The 25,107-nt window shown below is 43.7% G+C and overlaps 1 protein-coding gene across 1 annotated transcript in view; it reads right to left on the bottom strand.

Annotated features, from left to right (window-relative positions):
• Positions 1-25,107, bottom strand: part of sema5a (sema domain, seven thrombospondin repeats (type 1 and type 1-like), transmembrane domain (TM) and short cytoplasmic domain, (semaphorin) 5A) — a 121,597-nt gene that overhangs the window by 67,478 nt on the left and 29,012 nt on the right. Inside the window, exons 2-5 of the mRNA XM_041961379.1 lie at positions 23,253-23,464; positions 12,016-12,115; positions 9,701-9,746; positions 1,336-1,398 (exon numbers count right to left, since the gene is read on the bottom strand). Of these exons, the coding sequence (XP_041817313.1) occupies positions 1,336-1,398; positions 9,701-9,746; positions 12,016-12,115; positions 23,253-23,400 (357 nt within the window). The 5' untranslated portion in view covers positions 23,401-23,464. The remainder of the gene's footprint in view (positions 1-1,335; positions 1,399-9,700; positions 9,747-12,015; positions 12,116-23,252; positions 23,465-25,107) is intronic.

Here is a 25,107-nt window from a genome sequence, read left to right as displayed (position 1 = left end):
TATTTTAGTGAGCTATTTGATTGATGTGATGTGTTCTCTGAGGGGAGAGCTGTGATTTCTGCCTCTAGAAGATTTAGTTTTCTGCAGCCATTATGCCCAGTGATGCACTGGTGGGAAAGTCCGACATCTGGGGTTGTCAGTTCAAGTGGTAAACAGCATTCACCCCTGTGTTATTTTTGTAGATAACCAAACCCACGGGGAAATGTGGAACAGTCATCAGCTGTTTTGGAGGCTGCAGCTTTGCAATTTAGAAAAGTGTTCAGCAGCCATGGAGGTTTTCTTCCTCGTTAGTAATTTCACACATCAATATCAGTTCGTGAATTGTCTTCGAGGGAGATTTGTCAAGTCTGAGAAAACAACCTTTGATGTCATTGAGGTTTTCCAGGGTTGCTCGGACATTAAAGTCCCCCTCCATAAAAAAAACCCTTTTTCTTTTTCTTCTTGTTCCTCCAGCTGAATGTTTGAGTTTCACAGTGCATAATGATGCGTTCGCCAAGCTTTCACATTCACAAAGTGGAAAGTTTGTGTGCATGATGTGTGACATCGCAGCTCGTTTGGAAGCCAATCCTGGTCCAAGTTGGATACAAATTGTGTCCAACATTTGAAATCTGGTAATTCATTTTTTAATGGAAAAAATATACCAAACACAAATTATTATTCAAAGTATAAGATTTTATATGCATATTAAAACATGCCTGAAGGAGAATTTTAAACCTTTAGCCATGTTAGCGGCATGGTTCGAGGAATGGTGATGTCTGCCGTTGGAATGTTTAATCCAGTGACTCCCTTTTTGTCCAGTTTGTCCAAAACCTTTGTTTATGACCTGCAAAACTAATTCCCATCATCCTCAGCTGCACTGTCTTCAATGCTAAATGGCAGATTTCAGCCTGCTACACACTAAACTGAAATGGTTAAGCATCAGCTTGTTAGCACTAACATTGTGAGAATGTTAGCAAATTGATGTTAGCAATGCCTTAGCTTTGCAGTCTAACGGAGCTGCTAGCATGGCTGCAGTCTCTTGCATTACAAACAGGGTCTAACAATGAAATTTTACTGAGTTGCATTATGGGAAGTGTAGTACCTATGGTTTTTGTCTCTTGCGCATCCCCAAACTTAATGAAATACTGCATTTCATTTACTTTATTAAATCCACTAAGTTTAAGTCGCTGCTAAGCAACAGAACCCAACTCATGAAGTATATCTTTTACAGAGGACAAGATGTCTTTTTTCACAATGCCAAGACTAAAACTTGTTTTTCTCAATGTGGTGACAAGGCTCTGATAAAGCAATATAACAGTGTGACATTTCAAATGCTCAGGCATCACTTAAACTGACCTCAGATTTTCCCCGGCTGAAGCAGGCTCCCTTGGTGAACTCATCGCAGTGCCACTCAGCCTCCTGCAGAGAGAAAGAAAAACAGCACAAGCACTCTCAATAAACCATCAAGAAGAAGCAAACATCAGAAACATTTGGCGCCATGTCACCATGAACCACTTTGAAGGCCACTCAGGGAACCCAAACAAAACAATGCCTGGCTCTCAGCTGTGGCAAAATCCCTACCTTTTTGAAGTCAATATGATGTCTGTGGACTTGATGTCTGAGATAGCCCGGCAAATAAAAATGCCACAGAAGAACATGAAAACAAATGTAATAGAAAACAATACTGGGATGAGTTTGATACGCTGGCTCGGCCACTGATTTCCGGGTAACGACGATTCTTCAATTTGAGTGGGAGGAATGAATTAAAACAGAAGTGAACAGCAAATGAATCTGACACTACATCTTCACTGTACTCTCAGTGCCACATATACACACTCACACGTGCACACTTACAGTACACGTAAGTTTCTAAGCCATGTTAAATACACACACAGAATCCAATTAAGGTGCATACCAAGACGAGACCTCAAGAAACGGGAGGCAAGTGTGCGCAGAGCCAAATGCCAATTTGATTTATGTGTGAGGGAAAAGGAGGGATCTTAAGACATAACAGGCGAGTCCCCAGAGTGGGATGTCAATGTGATTTACATGTGAGGAAGAACCAGAGGGACGCCTTTTACATTTTACAACAGGAGCGGGAGGAATAAGGAGATAAAACCTCGACATGTCTCCTCCGAGGGTGAAGACACCAGCGTGCTCCAATTTCTACCATTTAATTTCAGCATGACCTCTGGGGGGGGGGGGGGGGGGGGGGGGCTTTCTCATTGATAAAAGTTGTCTCGTCATGAAATGAGTGTTGGCCTCGGGGCAGCAGCGGGCCACTAAGACACTCGCGCCTGCGACATGCAGAATTACCCGTCACTGCCACCGGCTCTGCATGATTGGCAAAGAGAGGACTACTGAAAGGAAAAACTGGCGCAATAACAACGCTGAACGCCAAGTCATGAAAAGTCTACAAAAGTAAAACTATTCAACTTATTTCTTGGCCATGGACGTACGACTTTCTTGCAGTAATAACCTGGCTAGTGGCCAGAGGCGCAGGACTTCACTCTCTGTGGGAATATAGTAAATATCGCTAACTGAGAGAGAATATTAGATTTCACCTTGGTATCAGGACTGTTTTATGCCAGGACAAGAGGGGAAACGAAAGCTGAGCCCCCCTCAGCACTTAGGAGAACTTCTTTCATTTCCTCTTCGTGAAGGCTCTAGGAGTTTTCCTCTGTGTGTTTTATGACAAGGCCTCTGCTCTCCGCCTCACTGGCCTCTGGGAGGCGTAAAAATACCCCGTATGTACACACTTGCATAAATGCACACATGGGCAGCAACGGCAAGGGGCTTAGAGGGAGGAGAGAGCTCGGGGTGTGTAGTATTATTCAGGGAGGATAAGATATGGAGCATTAATGGGAGCTGGCTGCTCTCTTTCCCTTCTCGGTGTGTGTGCATGTGTGTGTCAGTTCACATTCCAGGCCAAAGCAGGCTATTCTGGGGCCGCGCAGCCACCACGCACACAAACCGCACACATCAGCACCACGGCGCGTCCCAGCAGAGCTGAATGTGGGCGCCGAAAAGTGCTTTCACTAATCGCATGGGGGGGAGGAAAACCTGTTAATGGCCCGAAACCTCACTCACTCACGTTCAGTGTAAAAATCAATCATAATGCAATGCAAAATTACAACTTGGGATCATGTTAAAGGGAGTAAAGTGGTTACTTTTATCATTACGGGGCGATTATGTGCTTTCTCATCATCTGGAATAGTTCAAAGCAGATTTTCAGAATACTATATTCTCCCATTACATCTCTAAGACATCAACTTTATGACGAGCCGGCTGAAGGAGGTGATGTCCATATGCCTGGAAGTGGGGGATGTGCTGGCATCACTGACCATTAAAGCCACACTGTCTGACTGCCTTGCCTCAGATAGTCTGGAGTAAAGAACAGAATTGCAGGCATGGATAGGCAAGTGCAAGTATCATTAAGAAGCATTAAAAGCTCATTAACATGCTATTGTTCAGCCACTGCGCTCCGATGATGAATCTGTCTTCAGCGGAAATACATCTGGAATGTGCTGTCGTTAAATAATAATTCTTGGCTTTATCAGAAGGAGCTGCGTTACAAAGACCTGTTTTATGTGTCTTTGTCACCTAGAAGACACTGAAATAGAGACTTAAGAGGAGAAACAAAGAAGATGAGAGAATAAGAGAGGATGGGGATTAAATTTAGGGAGCAGAGTATGGTGGTGATTTGGTCCAAAAGAGCAAAACAAAATCAATCATGGCACTGTAATCATCTCTGGAAAGAGAGAATCCTCTGGATGTTGTGGGAATGAAAGAGATATACAGCCATAAGGGAATAACTATGCTTTATTACAACTATTTATTTTCTTAGTTTTGAAGCGATTTTGATCCGCCCATCGGAACATATAGGTCGTCAGTGCAAGGAGGTTGTTACGACGCATATCTACATTTATTATTAGGCTGCGACCTTTAGCGGCTGCAGTGATTATGATGGGAGCAAAGGAGGAAGTCAGGTGATGGAGGATAAAGAGCAGGAAGTCCACATATGGAGGAAGGAGGGGTGGATGGATGGTACAAACACTAAGCCGTTGTTCATGTCCTGTGTAAAACCAAAAGTCTTTTACAAAGCATACTTGAGTTATGTACTGTCTGCAACTGCAACTGTTTCCTAAACATAGCAAAGTAGTTTTGGTGTCTCCGCACAGGCTGCAAAGCGATGATTTCATTTCCATGAGCATCAGAAACATCCCTACATGACTTTCTCTATTGTCAGAATTTGGGTAAACGTCGAATCAGTAAATTATTTTGTGTCATTCACATGTGCAGGAAGTCAACAGGAAGCTGCCTGCTCAGAGAAGGTCTTTAACACACAGGCTCTCAACCGGCTTGGCCAGAAAATCTCACAGGTGACTGAAAAACCTTTTCGGCTTCGTTCATAGGAATGAGGAGGTCTCCGTCTTGGAAAGTGGTATCCAGTTTTATTGATGCGCTCATGGTAAAAATGGATGTTTACAACAAACAGCTTGGATAAAAATTCCACGCTTTGCCCTGATTTCATGTTCTGTTTGATTAACCAGAGAGTTTGTTTAAAACCTGCATGATTATCTGACTGCTCCTTTTTCTTGCCACATCTGACAAAACTGCAATATTGCCAAGATCTCCGCTTGGTGAGTGCAGTCTATTTATTAACAGACGGTATACTTGCCAAACCTACAAAAATCAGACCAATGTTATAACTGAACAGAATAATCCTTTAAGCAAGATAAAGTGATTAAGAAGCATCGTTTCCGAGAGAGGCAGAGGGAATTTGGCACAGCTAATAGCAGTCGTTTGTTGCTTTAGGGAAGCTAAAGAGAAAATTCCTCAGAAATGTTATGTTCCGTGCGTCCGCCCTCTCTACTGTCCCCTGTAATGGGTGCAATCCTCAGTGATGAACCATTGTACTCAGGACTCACAATGAGGGGCTATTGTCACCAGAGGTGGGTGCAGAAGAGATACCAAGGGAGGGAGTGGGCAGGGAGGGAGACAGACAGAGACAGAAGAAAGGACACAGAAAGGAAAAAGGGACAAACAGAAGACAAAAAAAAAAAAACAACAAAGAGAAAACAGAGTCCAACTTAGGAGTCAGCCAGAACAAGGGAGACAGTGTGGGCAGAGTGAAGTAGTCAGTGAGATGGAGGAGGGAGCGAGGAGCTGAATTCTAAAACAGCACTGTTTCCAGCCATGATATTGAATATATTTTGCATAAAGAGGGTCCAGAGAACACACTCGCTGCTGACAGCTGTCTAGCTTTATGAAATGACTGGCTGTGTGTCTCGTTACAAGGGGACGGCGGGTTGAGAGCGAGAGCTGGACAAATCCTGTCGGGGAAAATCTAATCTGCCTTATGAATAGCTGATATTACCTTCTGATGTGCTGGCACAATATTTACCATTCAGACTGATGTCTGCTGATGTAAGCTGCTGAAAGATTTACACTTGAAATTGGTCTTGATGTAATGTCTGAATGAGTGTGTCGGACTGAGTCACTACACATATCACTGCAGCATCATAAAAGATAAGTCAGTGCTGTAGTGACCCCCTGCCAGGCCTCTTTCTACTCGACTCACAACCCTCCTGCAAACATCAAACGCCGTGATATCACTAAACGGGCTGCTATCTGCATCTCCAATCCCATTGATGCTTTTTATTCTATGCATTTAAATGGCCAAGTTAGCGGATTGTAGTAATTGAATTAGCAATGCTTTCAGAGATATGCAGGACGGTTTCTGTTAGCTACTGATTAGCAGGGCTAATTGTCTGTCTGACAAAGTGTAATTGCAAGAGACAGGCCGATGAAATACAACACGGGCGACTGGAGAGAGTCTTTTGTTTTCTTTGGAGTCCCCTTCCTTCTTAATGACACAACAATACAAGGGAAAGTGAAGAAAAATGGATGCACAATGTACATCTCAACACCATACAGTGTCTGCTGCCAAAGGCAGCGGTTATGGATGGTATTTTCATGTGACAGTGCAAGAGGGGAGCGGGGCCGGAGTGAATATCTACTATTTTTCTGCTGCCCTGGTGCTGTATTGAATGGCGAACAATGCCACTGATCCTCCTCATCCCAGTGCTTATTGACTAATGCTGTGCCACAGTGTTTCTGCTGAAACTCAGCCTTGGCGTCTGCCTCCTGTTTCCATTCAGCCGGGAAAAAGCAAGATCATACTGGATTCTTACAAGGGATGCTTGTTCTTCTTTTAATTTCTTCTTACATTAGTAGCTTTGCTTAGGATAATGCCAATTCAACGGGCTCTCGTTTTTTACTTGCAAATTACACACTTTGGTTCTTTTGGGAACAGCATGAATGTGTGTAGCCTGCGGTTAGAGTGGGTGTGCAAGGGTAAAGATGGAGCTCAAAAAGGGCAGGCGCGGATCGCTGTATCAGGGTATTGAACGACGTCAAAGAACGTTATTTGCGAAGCTCAAGCGCAGACGAAAGAACAAGGCTGAGTGGTACATTTGGCCGATTTGGCCGTTCATCAGCCCGGGCAACACAATGGGAAACTGAACACAATGCAAATGCAGAGAGGCCAATTCATCAGTGTTTCTCCCCTCTCTGCAGCAGGCCATGGAAGGTGGATAATGGCGTTGCCAGCATTGATTTGCATGCCCAAGGTTGGCAGCAGCTGAGGGCATGGCGCTGAATGAGGGACAGAGGGGGAAGGAGGACAATACAGATGTGTGATATAAGGTCGGATTCACCTGCACTTGGGGGAAGAATATTGTGCTTTACAGCTGATGATTTTATAGCTAATTCTTTAGCTGCCGTAGCTCCAAATGTATCGTTAGTTGTGCATGCAGCAGAGTTGAGTCTTCTTCTTTTCACTTCAGCTGCACAAGTTTGAAAGTGGAGCAAGGAGAAAAGTATCAACCTTTTGTTCTTGACAGTGTTTTCCAGATCAGTGAGGATGAGGGTAGAGGTTGACAGGGAGAGGAAGGCCTCTTCAGGCTGGCGAGACACGGCAGAAAAAAAAAACTTTAAGTGCCAGATATTAACTCCAATCAAGGCCATAGGGAGGGCTGACTCCTCAAAGCCTGACTCTTCCCACTTCAACCCCTGATTGCCTTTCAGTTTGAGTACATGTTAGCAAGTTCATGTGATGTGGAAGAATTTCTGCTCACACTGTTCATGATTGTGAAAGTGTCCCCCTGTTATGTAACGAGTTCCTCAGACAAACGCTCACAAGCGACTGACCCCTCTACTCCCAGGACTTACTGAAGACCAAATCTGAGGGGCGACCACATGGGCAATGAAAGCGTAAAAAGTTCTCAGATGGCTTAACATCAGCTCTTTTAACAAAGGCTTGCACTCTCTCCAACTTCTGATGTTCTTGGCTCTTTTCTCTCTATTATTACCTCCAAGCAAGGAGGGCATTTACTGAGGAGATCATGGCTGCTGGGCTCAGGCTCAATCGATCTCTGGGTCTCAACTCGATATGTGCAATAGAGCGGGTTAGACCAGCAGTGTTCAGCTACCACTCTAAGTGTCACTACTCTCTAAACCCTCCATAATACAATGCCGAGAGTACCAAGTGTTCAGGGTTGATTTTGCAGAAACCGTACTGCGACCAAGGGCAGGAAAAAGTAGGTGGGATTCATTTTGCCATCATGCTGCAGCAGACCTTGGCGGCTGCTGTTTTCATAAATGTTTCATGGATGTACATACAAGATGAGATGAGCCCGTCATCGATCATATGATAATTATATCCACCTCTTTAGGGTATTATAGGCTGTTTGTATTACGCAGGCTCTAAGCCTTGTGCTCTGTCAAACCGTACACAGCCTCCCTCTTAGTGCTGCCAGCCATGCAAGAACAAATCACTGCCACTGGGCATTATCTGACAGGGCTGATGCATGGGGATGGGGTGAAATCACAAAGACAAGCGTAGGTGTAGCTTTTAGCTTGTTTTCCTTCTGCAGGAAAGAAAGGAAAAAAAAGAACCTCACGCAACTCTTTTGAACCTCGGTGCAACCGAAATAAAGCGCGCTGAAATACTAACGACTGCTTGTGCCGCAACTTTCTTTGTGCGCTCTGGCACTTTCGGCACCATATTCCCTTGTAAATCTATTTAATCAATCAGCAATGCATGTAATGTGAGCAACAGTGCCAAAGGGAAAATCCATTCAAGTCTTTCATATCCAACATCAACAAGAATGACAAATATATGTAAAGCAGGCCACAGAGGCAACCAAATCTCTGTGCAACGTGTCTCCGGTTTTATGTCTGGGTGAAAAAGGAGGAAGGAAAGACAGATTTCAGAGGGAGGCGAATGGAAGAATAGCACTTCAAACCTAGCCTCCCCCTTGACTCTATAGGCCTGATCCAGTCAAATGCAAAGTAAGGACTAGCGCACGGGTCAGCATACATTGGCCCCAGGCCTTGGCAGGGATTACCAGGTCCTATTCTCTTATGAGAAGATGTCTTGGAGATGAGGGGTTGATCGGGCCGGTGGAATCTCCTCGCTGATTCTGCAGTGGCAGCCGAGCGCAGGATGAAATAAAGACGGGGTGATGATTGGGTGCGTGGATGGCACAGAGCATCTTTAAAAAGCATCTGCGTCCCAGCGAGCAGCCACAAAAGACCGGCTCTGCGTGAATCCTCGTCTCTCTCCGTGGGGGGTTTCTCTGCTTTCTTCCCTCTGTCTTTCTCGCTGCTCCCTGATTCCTTTGTGTGTGCCGCCCTTCGCTCCTTCCCATCCAACACACTCAGTCTCGCTCCTCATTTCATCTGAACGTTTTTCTCATTTTGCCTTTCCAGGCGGATTTATAGCACCGCTCCCTCCAGTCTCCTTTTGTTCCATCCAGCCATTCTCACTCCACTGTTTCTCTATCTCTCCCCCCTCATCCTCTCCCATGGTTTTCCAGGGTGTAAATGGCAAACATTAGGAGTTGTCTAATCATCAAAGAACCCTTGCTGCTACCACCTAGAAATAAACCCGTCGATGTGTCAGTGTTTGTATGGTAGCTCAGTGGGTCACAAAATGCTTAGCTCCATAGGGGCGTGTGGGCTCAAGTGTGAAAAAAGAAGGAAAAATGGGAGGTTGCAGAAAGAGGAAGGGAGATGAAAGACAAACCAGTATAATTGCTACCTTGACTACTTCTATTTTTGTATGCATATTTTGTGCAAATTTTACAACATGTCATCACAGGCAGACACTCCAGCCCTGAAGTTATCATTCTTTAATTTCTGTTTCATGTTTGAGATCATTTGATTCTCTCCTGTGGATTTTTTTTTGACATTGCTAGCTGGAGATGAGCAGGACAGTTTAACCAAAGTGGTTGAATCACATTAAAGAAATTGCACATGCTGTTAATTCCCCGCAAAATGTGGAAAAGTACAGCTGCAGAGTATATGTCATGTACAGTTTCAAATTGGATTTAAACACTCTTTACCTCCCTCTGTGTATCAACCCACAGCACCGTCGACCAAACCTACTGTCACTCCACTGGATGGGAAGTTGTTGTGACATTTGAAATGTTAAACCATTTTTCTGTAACGGCTTTAAGTTGTGGAAGCTGGCAGCACGCTATGACTGCAGCGTGGCATTTGTTGGAGGCAGTCGACGCTCTGGATGCCAGCGCCAGTGTGACTGTACGAGTCATATGAGCAGACAGACTGAGTAGATATTCACTCAGAAAAGTGGGTGAGTCAGACTGAGGAAGGAACCGAAAGACAGAGAGGGAAGAGAATTAGCACTCACCTGGATCAGTGTCAGGTCTTCCAGATTCAGCCTGAAGAGGTGGTTTCTGTAAAAAGAAGGAAGTGTGTAAGTCGATGGCGGCATTTCTGCAAATAAACCAAGAAAAAAAAAAGATGTGTGCATGTTACAGCATCTCTGCTCAAAGGCCAAAGCTCTGCACAGTTTTTATCTGTGTTCTCTCTCCAGTTCTTTCATCTTCACCCATAGTGCCACCAGTACAAAGGGATTTCACTTCAAAAAAAGGCGGCATGCAGACTTAAACTGGTTAAAGTGGAAACAGACAACTTTTCGCTGACTCAGGTGACATCACTTGAGGCAATTTATCAGATTTTGTAACGCTCCCTCTGGAGTGTCAAAAGATTTCACACAGCTTTATTCACATGTGCGGTAGTACTCCCCAAGACCTGTAAAGACACTTTGATGTGTAAAATCAGTGGGGTTCCCGTTGAAAACTGCTGCCTCAGAAGCTTCTAAAGTTTTCTCCCCTGCAGTTAAACTGAACCTTTTCACGGGCGGCATGAGGAGCTGTGAGAGTGAATTCCGGCCATTGTTGGATTCAATCACCGCAGCAAGTGATGCACCTCTCAGTTTGGCCAGCCCATAATTAGGAGACAAAACCGATTAGATAAAGCAGCGCTAAAACATATTACTGTATGCTGCTAACGGCTCCAGTTTTGTGTGCATGAGAAACAGGGAGCGAGCGACAGAGAGAGACAGAGATCGAGAGAAAATCAAAGCCTGGTGGTGAAACCTCACTCTAATAAGTGCCGATCCTGCCTCGCCTGAAGCTTTTCAAATTTGCGCAGCACAAACAGAACGGCTTCATTGGCATGTAAAACTTTTCAAGAAACATTAGGTTCTAATGAACGCCCTCTCAAGGGGAATATTGAATATACTGACTAACGATGTGTCGGACTGTCTACTAAAACCATTATACACCATTAACAGGATGAGATCATATGCAATTTGACAATTAGGACTTAAATCATTAATTATTGTGATTTCTTCTCCTTTCACACTTCTGAATTATCCATATTTTGTAGTTTTTGTCCCATAAGCCAATCATGAACCTGAAAGATTTTCATTGCATTGCTTAAGAACTGTTTTGCAGGCAGAGATCTCACAACAGCTTTAACAACAACATTTTTCACATCAGCAATTATTTTTTAAGAGAAAGTATTGTTTTTTCATAAAGTAGATGTCTCATTTCGAAGGGAAAATCATTCTTTAATCACTCCAGCACACATACACACACACAAAGGCACAAACACTTTCACGGAGATCTATCTATCTCCTGAAGAGTGGCTATCAGCCAGGTCTCAGCGTGGCCACGGCCCTGTTTTACTGTATTGATATTTGCATCGATCCCTCTTTCCTTCCATTATCACTCATACTTCTAACCCAGCCTGCAGCCATCCATCCAACCACATCGCCTTTCACAGTTAGACACTCAACAGCCGTCGAGTTGGCACCGAAAATTGAACTAAATCTCTTATTTGATTTTTTTGAGTGCTCCAAATACCAACTAAAAATAAAAAATGGCCAGCAGAAACATTGTTTCTGTGGTACATTACATTACATTACATTACATCACATTATATTATATTATCTTACACAGATATAACATAATTCTGCCAGGGGAATTCACTCACATCTTGGACCTAATTAACCTTTTCCATCTAAGTTCCTTGGGTGCATTAGTAAATTCCCTGGGCTCACTTTGTTTGTTGTTGTTTCTTCCTGCTGGCTCCTCAGTTATCTCCTGTTCACGTCGTACTGAGTGTTTCTGTCTATTGACAGCTAAGCCATTAAGTGAAGTGCAGAGCGCACTTCATCAGCCAGAGACTCACACAGTGTGAATGTATATACCCAGTCTTAACGCACACACACACACACACACGAACACACACAGGATTTAATTTTATCACATGCATGCATGAACACTGCAAAAACGCACAGTTAAAAGCCAAATTGTTTATCACTAAATGTGTGCAATCCCTTTCAAATTCTGTGTCTCAATCAGAAAATCAGAGAAACTGCAAAGACACACACGCACACACACACGCACACACACACTTGGCTGGGCTTGACAAAGACAATAGACTTGGAAACAATCCCCAAAGCAATTTTTCTCTGGCTTTTGAACACATCTATAGAGAAACTGATCATTACTCATGCAATGCACCACCAAACACTGAAAAAATGGGGAATGAAAGACAAGACAATAAAAGGACAGACAACAATGGAAAGAGACAGGAGGCAAGAGAAAATGAGACAGAGAGAAGGAGAAAATTACAAACTCAGATTTATGTTACCTGGCACCGACGATTAGTTCGTTCTGGCCGGGGTCAAAGGTCAGCTGTGAGTAATCCACCGTACCCTCCGCCTTGAACCTGAAGATCCACTGCTCCATCTCTGCCAACGACACCGCAGGACACAACAACAGTGAGCCAATCAGAGCGGAGAGTCTATGACTGCAGACGACAGCTGTGTTGATGAATTATCAGTGCTCAAAGGGCTGCTGTAACTTTTCTGAAGACACTCAGAGAGCGGGGTTCCTTAAAGGCCACATTTATAATAGCAGCACGTTTTTCCGCTACTGCCTTTGTTCTGGTTTGAAGCTTTGTTCCAACCTTTCCCTCATATTCAGTGATGCTGTGTAGCATTTGTGATGTAAATACTAGAGCAATCACAAGAAAGCAGTAGCAGCGTTTCAGACTATAATTGAGATTACAGTAGTTATAGGGCAGTAATGCTGCATTATTGGCAGGTGCAAACTGTTGGTGGCACACATCAGTAAAGCCTGCAATAATAGACTGAAGAGGAAGGGCTAATTAAAAATAATGAGCCGTGTGGGGGGTCTGCTACCTGCCACATACAGTAAGACGATGATATCATGAAGCTTTATCTCAGTTATTAACAATATTTCATTTGAGATCAGGAAAGTTTCGGTTTACCATCCAGAAACAGCAGATTCCCGACAAAAAAATGTGACACCTGAGGACAGTAATGTGAGCAGTGTTCTGGATGAGCTCATTGAATGTGCTCATGTTTTTGGTGAACGGAGAACTGAACGTACCCATTTGAAACTAATGTGTGAAACTGTGTTTTACGGCAAGTCCTCTTGACAGTTTTTGGTAAGCTGACCTAACTTGACTCATTTGAAGTATTTTGTTTGTTTGTAATATTATTTTTAAAGACTCCCTCCGATGAAAAAATGTTCTGCTTTTGGTTGCAAAGTCGCAAACAGAGAAATGGCGAGCCTTCATGTATGTAAGCAAAGGATCTGACAACGCAAGACAGAAAAAGCTTGTGACCTTGTGGACACGTTGGTAGTGTATGATCATTTTTCTCATGTTTTATCCGTTGACTACGTCCAGCATATCTGCAGTGTGCTAGTTAATATTAGCCAACATTATCTTGCTAAGTGACATGATTATTCATATCAAATGCTACCAGGACAATTATTATGGCTTGGAGGTGTTGATGAAGAAAATTCTGGCAAACGTTCGATAAAGGTCGTCCTCACAAGCCGCTAGTGTAACGTTAGTGAGATAAGATGAGGTAATTAAAGGGTCGAAGGTGAGCAGGTAGCTTTTCTGCTCAAGATGCAAGGGAGCGGTGGAGGGATGGGTGGGGATAGAGGCGGGGACTATTTGCATAATCACAGATATGAGCATAATGAACTGAGGCAAAGGTGCAGAGTTACATCTGTGCCATTTTAAGGCATGAAGGGATTTTTTTCATTAAAAAGACTTTTAAAATGTAATTTTGATGAGCAGAGATGAGTTTTCAGGGGTTTAATCAATGCCAGGAGAGGAACTCTAAAGAGAACAGCGAGGGAATAGCGAACAAAAATGCTTCGAGCAGTCCTCGGTTGATAAGGTCACTCATTCAAAAAATCATTTTGCACGGTTCACAGTGCTCTTACATTAATGCTTGTCAGCCTCTTTGTCTTAAAATCCACCAAAACAAAAGTGAGACCCGAGACCTTCATGCACAAGTGAATGTGTACAACACGGTGAAATGTAGCTGCGTGTGACTCAGCGGGTAATCTTTGCCGTCTGTAAACCATCACTACTGTTGATTGACTGCTCTCAGGGAAATGTATACGGCAGCTCAACCATGAAGATCTGACTGTTTATGGGAATTGACCTTGTCTCCTCCAGCGTGGTATGGTGAATACATGACCAAGTGAAGAGCGAGCGAGAGAGACATCCCAGACAGACACTGACATCTTATCCTCAACGTGCCTGTTTTCATGGCGCCCAACCCATTAACCCCTGACCAATCGAATTACAGGCCCCTGGTGGTTGCCGTGCGATGACGACGGCCTGTCTATCGTCTGGTTACCCAACAAGTTTAGTCGAGGGTGGTCAGTTGCTCGTCACATACTTGAACTGTGGTCATAATTACTTACATTACTGTGCACAGGTCTTGCAGACACTTGCAGAAATCATCACTATATACTGGACATTTTCAATAGCAAGACATCTACATTTGCTGAATTTTCAGCAGTCTTTGCCACATTATTGTTCATCACTACATTTGTGAGATATTTCCAGACAAAAAAAAAAAAAAAAAAATTTCAAAGGGATTTTTTTTTAATTTACCAAGGAGCTTTCCATCAGAGCCGGAACAGAGGGAGAGGACAGCTTGAATGTCCTCCTCGAAACACATTATCTGCTTCTTCAGGCACACCTGTCAGACAGCATTTCAAATGAAAGCACGCTCTCCCTTCACTGCATCAAAAGCAAACACTCCGGGTTCTCGGTGACAAACGTGGGATTTCTGAGCGCTCCAAAACGAGGACAAACAGAGCAAGAAAACGGGAGCCTCCAAAGAACATCTGCCTCCTCCAGCTCACGCGGTGGGACCAAACTCTGGCTCTCCTAACAAAACAATATCATCTGCTGCGAGACAGCAGCGCCACTGCATGAAAAGGCGTTTTCCCTTGTTCTCTTTCCGAGTCTCCAGTGATGACTACAAGAGAAGTGCAAGAGGAAAAAAAGCATCTCGCGTCTGGTTCCCCAGCGCTAATACATTTTCATTAGCCGCGGTAAAATAAATATCTTGGAGATCACGACCAACTTCACCCCAGAAGAATTCATTTTGCTTAATGGCTGCTGCTCTGCTTACTCTGGAGGGAGACACAAAGTTTTGGATGTGCCAATCCTTTGGCTCCACTGGGCTTGTTTTTCACGCCATCGAGAGGATTCCTGGAATACAAATGTAGCTGTGACACCCCCCGGGGGAAGACGGCACTTGACGAACCCAGCTTCTCCCCATAAATCTCCCTGACTCACCAGGGGAGGCTCGCTAACGGGGTGATGGAGTGCGTGAGTATGTGTGCGAGTGTGTGCGCCCGGATGTGTGTGCGTGAGACAGAAAGAGAGGAGGGAGGATATTTGTCGGAGTGTGCAAAAGGGGCAAAAGGTTTTAATTGAGCACACCAGCGCTCAAAGGATTTATGGCCTTTTGTGATGAGGCCAAGGACCATTCATAAACATTCAAGACCAGCGTGGATGGGCCCTCCCAAGGCTGCGGAGCTAAATATACAGAGCTCCACAAAGTCAAACTCACCAGGGTTTAGCGGATCATAGTTTGGGTTTACTACAGGGCAACTAAATGTGGCACACTTGGAAGGATTTCTCAAAAACAACACTGCAGGTTGCACCACTCATCACCAACTCTGATCTAAGTTGTGATATTTATTTGTTCTTGGATGGGTTGCAATAGCTCATTTTCAGGGCACCTGGGGAGGTTTTTATACTCCCATAAACACAACCTTATCGTTAACCTGGCAGAAAAACGAAACAGTAGGGCAACCCCCCCCCCAAATAAACAAATCCCATTCCCCATCTCACTTCCTAGATTTCGGGCCTGCCTTGCATATTACATGGGCTCATATCAGCTGCATTATAAATGCATGTGATAATGTAATCACATCACAGCCATGCTTGTACAGAAGCTGCCTGAATCAGTGGGGCTGGCTTCCGATGAGACGGAGGCGTAATCGCACACACAGACACACACACACACACACACACACACACACACACACACATGGATTGGGATGAAAATGCAGAGAGCAGCCAGGGCTGTGAGCCAACATGAAACCAGCGAACACACACACTTAAACACCCCCCCCCCCCTTTCTCTGTCCCATCTTATCCCCTTAACCCCTGTCTTCCTCCTCTTCAAAATAGAACAGCACATCACTCACATCCCGATTGTTATTCCCCGCTCTGACACGGAGCAGTTGACACAAAGACAAAATGACAGGATGTATAAATATTTACACCCTGCATCAGAGGCCACGCCAGTCTTCAGTCTGCCAGCCCTCTAAGTTAGTGCTCTACAGCGCTGCCAGGCCGGCAACAATGGCAACATGTGGAACCAATTCTGAAACATGAATGGCTTTTCTGTGAGTAGTGTAAATAGAGTGTGGCAGCAGGCGCTCACATAAATGAAGAGTCGGTTCACTCTAAATGCAGCCCTGTGGTACTGGGCAAGCAGAAAGAATGGCAACTATTTGGTCAAGTCGATGTGAGGAAACCATTTGGCCGAGCGGGCCCGAAAAACAAACACCTGCTCCGTCAGAGAAAGTCTAAAGCAAAAGGCGAGGTCGGCCAAGACCTTCACACATGGCTCTGCGCTTGAAGGTTTTTTTTCCCTATTATGTTATTTCAAGCAAGAAAAACAAGCACATTTTGCAGCTTCAAGTCCTGCAACTCAAATAACCGTGGCAGCGCTGTGGCCCCCGGGGCAGCAGGTGAATCATGCAAAACAAACCGCTGTGAAACCACAAATAAGTGTGCAATAGAATATTTCAATCTAATGCGTATTTAGGAGCAGAGTCCTCCGGTCTGGGGGGCGGGGGACAGGTGGCAACCTCAATGAGACGATGAAATCTCTTCAGGCCACTTGACGAAAAAGGAGCAGAAAATAAATACGTAAGGAAATGACATGTGGGACTTTTATTGCAGCGGGTAAATGAAAGACGTACAAATCCAAAAATATGGAGAGGGCCTCCTTCATGCCATGGGCAGCCTGTCATCCATTAAAATAAAACATGGCTGGAACATAGTTGACCTTGGACATGAATAGAGCAGAGTTCATGTTTTGAACTGAAGCTTCAAACACCTTGGAGGACTTTAAATTTAAAAAGCCCCCAAATGACCAATTAAAAGATCTCTCATAGCAGTTGTAGCTTGTTGCATTTATGAATGCTATTCCATTTGTTTTGTTTTTTTTTCCCTTCCTTCCTTTACTCCCCTCCCTCTAACGATGTGTAGCCTTTCAGGGATGATAAAAGCTGAGCTCAGCCTGTGGCTGTAAAACAAGTCTGTTGGTTCCACTCCTCAGAGACATGGCCCTCAGCTTGGCCTGTGAAGGCATTGTTTACACCACAGTTTATAACCTTTAAAAGCCTTCAAGCCGACACCCAGGAACACTTGTTAAATACAACACTTTATTAATACAGTATATCTCAGTGGCTTTAAGCTACAATAACACTACAAATGCTCGCTCATCTTCGCCAAAACATAGCCTTTACCAACAGGGGTGAAGGCTTTCGACGCCTCCTAAAAGAATCTATAAATTACACAGATTTACATTGGATCTCCGCTGGAGCTATATTCAGGCGAGTTTTCGTGAAAGCGTACCTTCTGGATAAACATTCTGAACGTAGCTGCCGAACTCAACAGTGTACTTTCGTTCTGAAACCCTACATTTCTAAAACCACCATACAAAGCAGAAAGCGCTCTTTAGACTACAGCGTCCTTGCACCACAGTAGCAGTTCTGTCAGCCAAGTGTTGTGCCAAGTCAGAAAACCGCCATCCCCCAGTGGGGTCAAACCCATGTGAGCCACACCCTTCCACAGTCAGGCCACAATCACTCAGAGAGAGAGAAACGCTGTCACTGGAGCACACTCAGACAAAGCTTGACCTTGGATTCCCATGACGGGTCACGACCAGTCTTTGAGCTCTGTATTGTTTAACTCCTTCTTCACCAGACCAGTGACCAGAGACTGCGAGCTGTTCAGTTAATTCAGCAGGTCCTGTGGCACTGGCTACGAAGAGAAAGCAGCATATCACTCTTTTATCTCCAAATACCCTTCACCTACTATCAACCTCCAACCGAGAACAAAGGAAGACAATGTTTCTATCTAATGCCAGAGTAGATTATTCTTTCTCCCGTTGATTAATCTGTTTAATTTTTCTTCTGAGTAATTGTTTAACCTATAAAATGTCAGAAAATTTTGAAAAAGTGCAAGGTGATGTTATTAAATTGCTTGTTTTGTCCCACCAAAGGTCCTAAATCCTAACATTTGATTCAATTTAACACAGAAAACAAAGAGTCCTCACATTTGCTACATCAAACTACATCATTTTTGACATGATAAATGACTTATGATTAATAAGTTCCAAAAGTTTGGTCAATCAATTTTCTGTTGTTTGACAAATTGTTTTAGTAATTTTTAAAAGAGTAATTTGCTTTCTTGACAAGAGGAGAGTTCCTGACAGCAGCCTCTTAGCATAGAACTAGCTCACTAATGAACACATCATATCCTGTTAGCTAACCTGTACAAAAAACAATGTATAAGCACATCAATTTGTGGTTTAATATGTTGTTGTGTGAGAGAGGCTTACAGGTGCTGGTGGGCAGATTACCTGTTACCTAGCTGTCCCCCGCATCCATTCTTTATGCTAAGCTAAGATAACCAGCTGCTGGCTGTGGCTTAAAATTTAGCATACAGACACATGTATCTAACAAAATGTCAAACTATTTCTTTCTGATTGACTTCATGCTCATTTAAGAGTCCAACAAGCCTCTACACGTATGTGTGCGTATGTCCGAAAGGATGGGGCTGGCTTGAGTGGAGCGGGAGTGTTGTGCTGTTGCGATCCACAGGGGCGCGTTTAATGCGTTTGTAGTCGTCCCGGCTCGGCTGAAGAGGAGCCATGGCAGCCTCGCTCTGCACATTCTCAACAACCAGGGATTACGCTACATTACATGGAGCACATGACTCACAAAAGAGAACGATAATAGGTTTAACAACAGGTTTCTCTTCCCTCACACACTGCTGTGTGCGCACACATGCGCCCGTATGTGCGTATGTGTATATGTGTCGGCGTGTTCTGTAAAGACTCAGCTTTTTTTTTTTTGCTTTTATTGCCAAAAAAAGAGAAAGGGCTGTAATTTGGCAGTCTCTGAAAAAGCTTTGTATGCTGCTCAACTTGCAACAATGAGGTGTTTTTGAACCGCACAAAGACTGTCATCAGCCCATGAAAGGAAAGTTATTAAAAAAACAAGCAAATATATGACCGTGACGGTAAAGATTATTGGACATCTTCACAAGACCATGGGAATTAGCAGCTGCTTGGCAAAGGTGCTGATTATTATACAAGATGTGTATAAATAAGGTTTGGATAAACAAAGCAATGATAAAACTTGTGTTAAAGGGGTACGTGACAGCGAAAAAAAACCCTCCGGACCCTCAGTAGCTCACCTGGTAGAGCATCAAGGCTGAGTCCTCATCGCCGTGATTTAATTAACAACCAGGGTTTTAAGAAGGAGTGACTGTTCTGGAAATTTACTACTTTGTTGTGCGCTGCTGTCGTCGCAAGGGGGAGAAAACAACCGCCCAGTGAGTAGGGAAATTTCCGGCTCTGAACACCCCCTCAAACTCCTGGTTTTCCCAGCACCACAAGTTGAATTTATTTTACTGGCATGGCAGCAAAAAATTCAAAGACAAACAAAACCAAAAGTATGTGTGTGGTTGGAGGTACATGAGTACAGTTAAGATGAAAGTGGGTTTTTTTTTTTTTTTTTGGTAATCTGAATAAACTGACCTTTAGGCTTTAACTATAAAAATAATCTCCCGTCACAGCTGATCATTCAGACCAAAGACGCTGAGCCACAGAGAGGGAAGCCTCTGAGCGCCTCTTCTTTCACAGTAGGCTGTTAGTGAACCATGCCTGATTGCTAACTGTAATGTCGACCCTTTTTATTAATGCTCCCATATTTCAACCAGAGCATTAAACCGCTGGAGCTTAATGGGCCATTCTGGTACATTAGAGAACACAAACGCATTGACCACAGCTGACCCGTGTGATCCCCCTTGTGCAGAAAGCGCAAGGCGGGAACGTATCGCGTTAGCTGGGCAGTTAGTCACCATCATTGGCGCTCAATTGGCGCAGAGGGAAGAGTGCCACCTCAGCTAAAAGCGAGGTGACAAAGACTGTGAAGAAAGGGCTGCTTATGAATGTCCTGGGCAGTTATACTGAATGGGAGTCTCTGCATGCATGTGGATCTTTGGACACACGCGGTGACCTTGTTCTTCTAGTTGGTTTCACCCCAGACAGAGTGCTACGTGATTATCTGATTGGGACTCCGCTCGACTGAAAACAGCTCAATGACATTTTGCTGCTTCACAGTGGGCAGACAGGGCTGCATCGATCGCTATCGATACTTTGTTTCGACTAAGTTTCACAGCATTTCATTACAGTTTAGTCGTTCAATAGCAATGCAAGATAGAGGATAAGGACGATGAAATCTGATGCGGGATATGCTGTATCTGAAAACTGCAGGGCCGTGTAGTAACCGAAGGCCTACGAGGAAGGCTGTGTCTGCTTCGCGTCTCGAGGGAAGGGACAAAGATGGAAAGAAAGGAAAGGGAAGAGAGGAGGAAGCTTTTCTGGGCAACCTGAAATCTTTATAAATTATGTTATCAATAAAGGAGTAACCAGAAAAGTCCACAACTGACCGATCACTCCGCCTCCATCTGTTCGTTAGCCTATGCTATTGCTGCTCTACTCACAAAACACATTTACATTTTACAGCGAAATTCCTAATAATTTTTTAAACAATGCTGACAAAAGCAGGTCTCACTTTCCTGGTCGGCAAACCCTCAATTTTGCAGTCCGAAATGACAGCTGTCTGGTGGAATCAGCTGTAGCTAGCTAGCTAATAAAGCTAACATTAAGTTGGTTGAAAATTACATCTACGGCTGACTTTTTAATGTTTCTAGCCGTATCGTTTATCGTAAAGATGTAGTAAAAGGGGTTTTGAATATGTACTTGACGGCTATATACATTCACATGATACTGTGCTAAAAGAATGAGCTGGACATGCTAATAATTGCAACTTACATTAGAGCAAATAACACTTATGTGTTTTTGGTTTAGGAGAGGCTAAAAAGAAGACAACAGCCTCCAAACTCTTTAAATGCTCAGTATGACAATGTTTAAACAACATTTCGACTTCGACTGCTTCCTAGCTATGATTGCTAAGATGGGCAATCACTGTTCAATCATAGCTGAAGTACGGGTTTAACAAACATTAAATTCACCTTTTTAGAATCAGGAAAGTGTGGCAACATTATAATCAAAGGGTTCGAGTAACTCCATTTAGGTTCTGGCAAATTTTAAACCAATTGTTGAAGTTTTTCACTTGGACAGTCCTTTCTTGAGAGTGATACTGTTACTAGGTTTGCATGGCTGCCAACTCCAATGCATTAACCGAGACCCACACAGTTGACACTTTTCACACGTTCCCACGTTCAGACCATCGGGAGAAAGTGAGAAATATACACAAATGTATCATATTGTAATTTATTCCCATACATCCTTTAATCTGAGTGAGCGGCTCCTCTGGCAGCTTCGTAGCTTCTCTCACAGGCTCGAGTAAGTTATTACACGAGTACGCTCTGTGTCTCCGAAACTCTTTCATGATTCCCAATAATATATTTATAGTTTAGTATAATGCAAAAGCATGAATGTAATTGTATCTCAATACTGAAATCTAGTGATATAACATCATTTTACATTTTTGGTTAACAACACACAGGGTTGCCAACACGCTCGCATGCTGCCCGAACAGATCTCTCGCCAAATGAGAGGAAGCCTCAAAGCCACTACTTCATGAAAAATATAGTTATATGTTAAATAGGCTTTCTGTGCACAGAAGACTAAGTCTGAACATCAGGCTTTTTGCAGAGCCCAAAGCACACAGTTTAGTTTAGCTTTAGTTGACAGAGATGCACACACACATTAAAAAAAAAAAAAACTCTCTCTCTCATTTATGTCGAGTTGTTCCTCACTTTCTTCTTCAATTTCACATATATGACAAATTGAAATATTCATAAAAAATAGATTTAATGTGATTAAGACAAGTTAGGTTAGATTAATTAGGTTCACCAATTACGTGACCTGCGACTGGAGGTGAGTACTAAAAATTTAAAAAATCAAACCATCATCATGTATTGGTATTTATACGAGCTCTTATCTGTCAGACAGGACCATTGGTTAACAGCTTAATCGAGCTGCCAAGGTGTCACACCATGAATTACCTTTGAAGTCTTATCAGTAAATATATGTGAAAGCACCTCTGGCGTAATCAATAAGAAAAATATGACAAAACGCAAACAAAATTGTTCAGATAAGAGCTATTTCCCTCTCTTCTATTTCTAGGATGGCTTTCTAGATTAATAAAATCTAGTTTGTTTTCAAAATGATCCAGAAGATCCACTGTCCTTGAACAACGTGTTGTTCTCCTTCATGTACTTGTCATACAGTGTTAGTGTTTGTGGATGTAGCTACTTGCCAACCAGCCAGACTCTCCTGGGAGTCACATTTTCCCACCTTTCTGCAACAAAATTAATCCAGAAACTGACTAGAATGCAGGAAAAGTGTCTCTGAAATGAGCAGGTCTCTGGGGGAAGATCTCTACACACCCTGCTTGGGTTTGGTCTCATTTAGGCTATAATGTCCGGAGGTTGGAAAGTCCGCTGATGAACAACACTTATTCATCACTGACCATGATTATAGACTTGTTTTTTCAACTGTAAATGCTTTAGGATTGTGTGAACCTTTTAAAAAGAATTTGTGGGGGCTGATGATGACTCTGACCTGTGGTGGGCAATGTAACAGAAGGCCTGATGGTAAAATGCACCGACTTCACCGAAATCTCACTCGGAACTAAACTGAAAAGTGGTCAGCTCTGCTTTTATTACTTTCTAAAAAGCAGACTAGCATTTCTTTTGCATTTTGACATCAGCAACATGCAATCCCAACGTTCCAGTCAATATCTCATTTGCAGCCATTGTCGGGGGCAAGTGACAGGAACTGTCAGAGAAAGAGAGCTAATGAGATACCCAATAAAAATATCAAGGTACTTTGCGTCTGTACTTTTTTTTTCTCCCTCTGGTCATCATTTTGCTTCCAACTAAGAGCTGACAACATGTGCCCAAGGGTGTTTATGTCTCCTCGCAACAGCAAAATGCCCTGAAACAGCCCAGAAAATGTTCATATATGGTCTGTAACTCTAACCTTGTGGAGAGTGAAAGGAAGGCAATGTCAGAGGAGAAATAATGTGATTAAGGTTAGAGTGAGGGAATGGAGGGAGGGAGGAATGGAAGGATATAAATAACTACATAAAGCACACACAAAAAAATCCACATTATTAAGGAGGGAAATAGAAAACTAATGAGTTGAATCGATCGTCTCACCCTGGTGTGTGTGCATGTTTGATCCTGTGAACACTTACCTGAGTGTGGGATGAGTGGGTGCTCCGTCTTATGACAGGGGGATTCAGGCAGCAGCACCGGCCCTCTCCTACCGGCCACGCCACCAGGCCGCAGGACCAGCATGCACTGCAGCAGCAGCAGTGCATGCTGGGTCACAGGGCGTCCCATGGGGGCCCGGGCTTGGCTCACTTCTCCTCAGGCCTCAGGGGCCAAGAGCATTGGAGAGACACACCTGAAAGGACAGAAATAGAAATTTTGGGTTAGAACAAATACTCATTTCACATAGTTTAATCCAAGCGCTGAAAAAAATTAATACAGAATAACGCCTCGCTACAGTCACCAAGGATTCACTCTCAAAGCAGCAAAAATAAATCCTGACAGAAAGGAAACAAGCGAGAAAAGTGCAAGAAAAAGAAAGTGTGACAGATTGTTTAACTAGAAAAAAGGTGTGGAGAGTTTACAGCAACATCCGCCTCTGCGCTCCTCATCGACACCCAGAGACCTCACACCTCTCACCTCTGACTTCCGCTGCACAAATCAGACGTGGCTCTGCATTACCTCACACGCCTCGCGTGAGTGTGTGTGTCCGTGTGTGTGCCCTCTCATGTCCTCTCTGCCCTTTGCGCATGTCGTTGTTTCCGCTGCTGAGGAGCTCTGTTGTACGCAATAACGGAGCTGAATGTGTGCTGCGTATGCGCATCCACGTGTTATTCGTTATTAAGAGCGCATTTGTTTGTGTGCATATGTGCAAATCTGCGCAGCATCCTCATGAGTCAATTAAATCCTATAGCTGCTGTAAATCTGATATGTTTTTATTCACAGCCAAACCCTCAAATTGCTGGTTGCGATTATTATGGCAGATTCCTGATTCCCAGAAAAGTCAATCGCTGCAAGAAAAGCAAAGCTGTTTTTACTACCGGATTGGTTATGATTTCTTTTCTTTGTGGGGGTGAATTGATGAGCAGTCTAGACCATCGACATCGTTACTTTTTAATCATTTATGTGATGCTATTACTGAGAATGATTCATGCTGTGCACAACACAAGAATAAGCCTCCCTGACTGTATGCCACATTTTGAGCAGCGTGTGTGGTGGAGTGACTAAAGATACTGAAGATCTTAGCTGTAAAGTGCTACTTAATGGTGAGCATTTGCTTTGCTAAAGCTTTCTTGACAGAAAATGCATTCTGTAGGCCAGGCAGGATCCTTATTATTTAATTGTATAAGAAATAGGCTTTTCATCTGTTGTCCACTCACACACACACACACACACACACAAACATGGTGCTTTGTAGAGCAAGAACAAAGCAATCCTCCCTCCGTGACAGAGTTCATTTAGTGTGAATGGAAGGTTGCAAATAAGCAAAAACTATTAATACCGTGTTTGTTGTGGGAAGGCAGCAAAATGTGGAAAAATCTGCACACTGAAAAATAAGAAAAAGACAAACTAAAGTGAGGTAAGGAAGAAAGATGCTGTGAACACTTGCTCTCCTCAGACGAACCTTATCTCCACTCCCCTCTGAAGTATGAATCCCCCTCAGCGCTGGAAAGCTTGGAGTGGCTCTGGGGTAGAACACAAGGCACCTCTCTGCTCCTGCTTTCAAACGAGAGTCCTAATGCTGCGAGTGCGGTGGTTTTATTTCATTTTCTCCTTCAATGGAAAGTTTACTCTGCCTTTAGTGTGCACGAACAAGTGCCGCGACCTTGAGGCCTATATGGAATTCATTCAAAGTCCAGCGTGGAGACGCACAGGCGGCAGGGTATGTGTGGTTTTCCTTCACCCACGGAATAATGTAAAACACCTGTCAGCCACAGCAGGGAAAGCAAGTGACAGCCAGCGCCAGTTGCCTCTCTCTGTTACTTTTCCCTTTCGTCT

Source organism: Chelmon rostratus, chromosome 20, assembly GCF_017976325.1.
Source record: "Chelmon rostratus isolate fCheRos1 chromosome 20, fCheRos1.pri, whole genome shotgun sequence".
Classification (NCBI taxonomy): Eukaryota; Metazoa; Chordata; class Actinopteri; order Chaetodontiformes; family Chaetodontidae; genus Chelmon; species Chelmon rostratus.
Note: the sequence above shows the minus strand (reverse complement) of the source record. Positions and strands in the feature narration are given on the sequence as shown.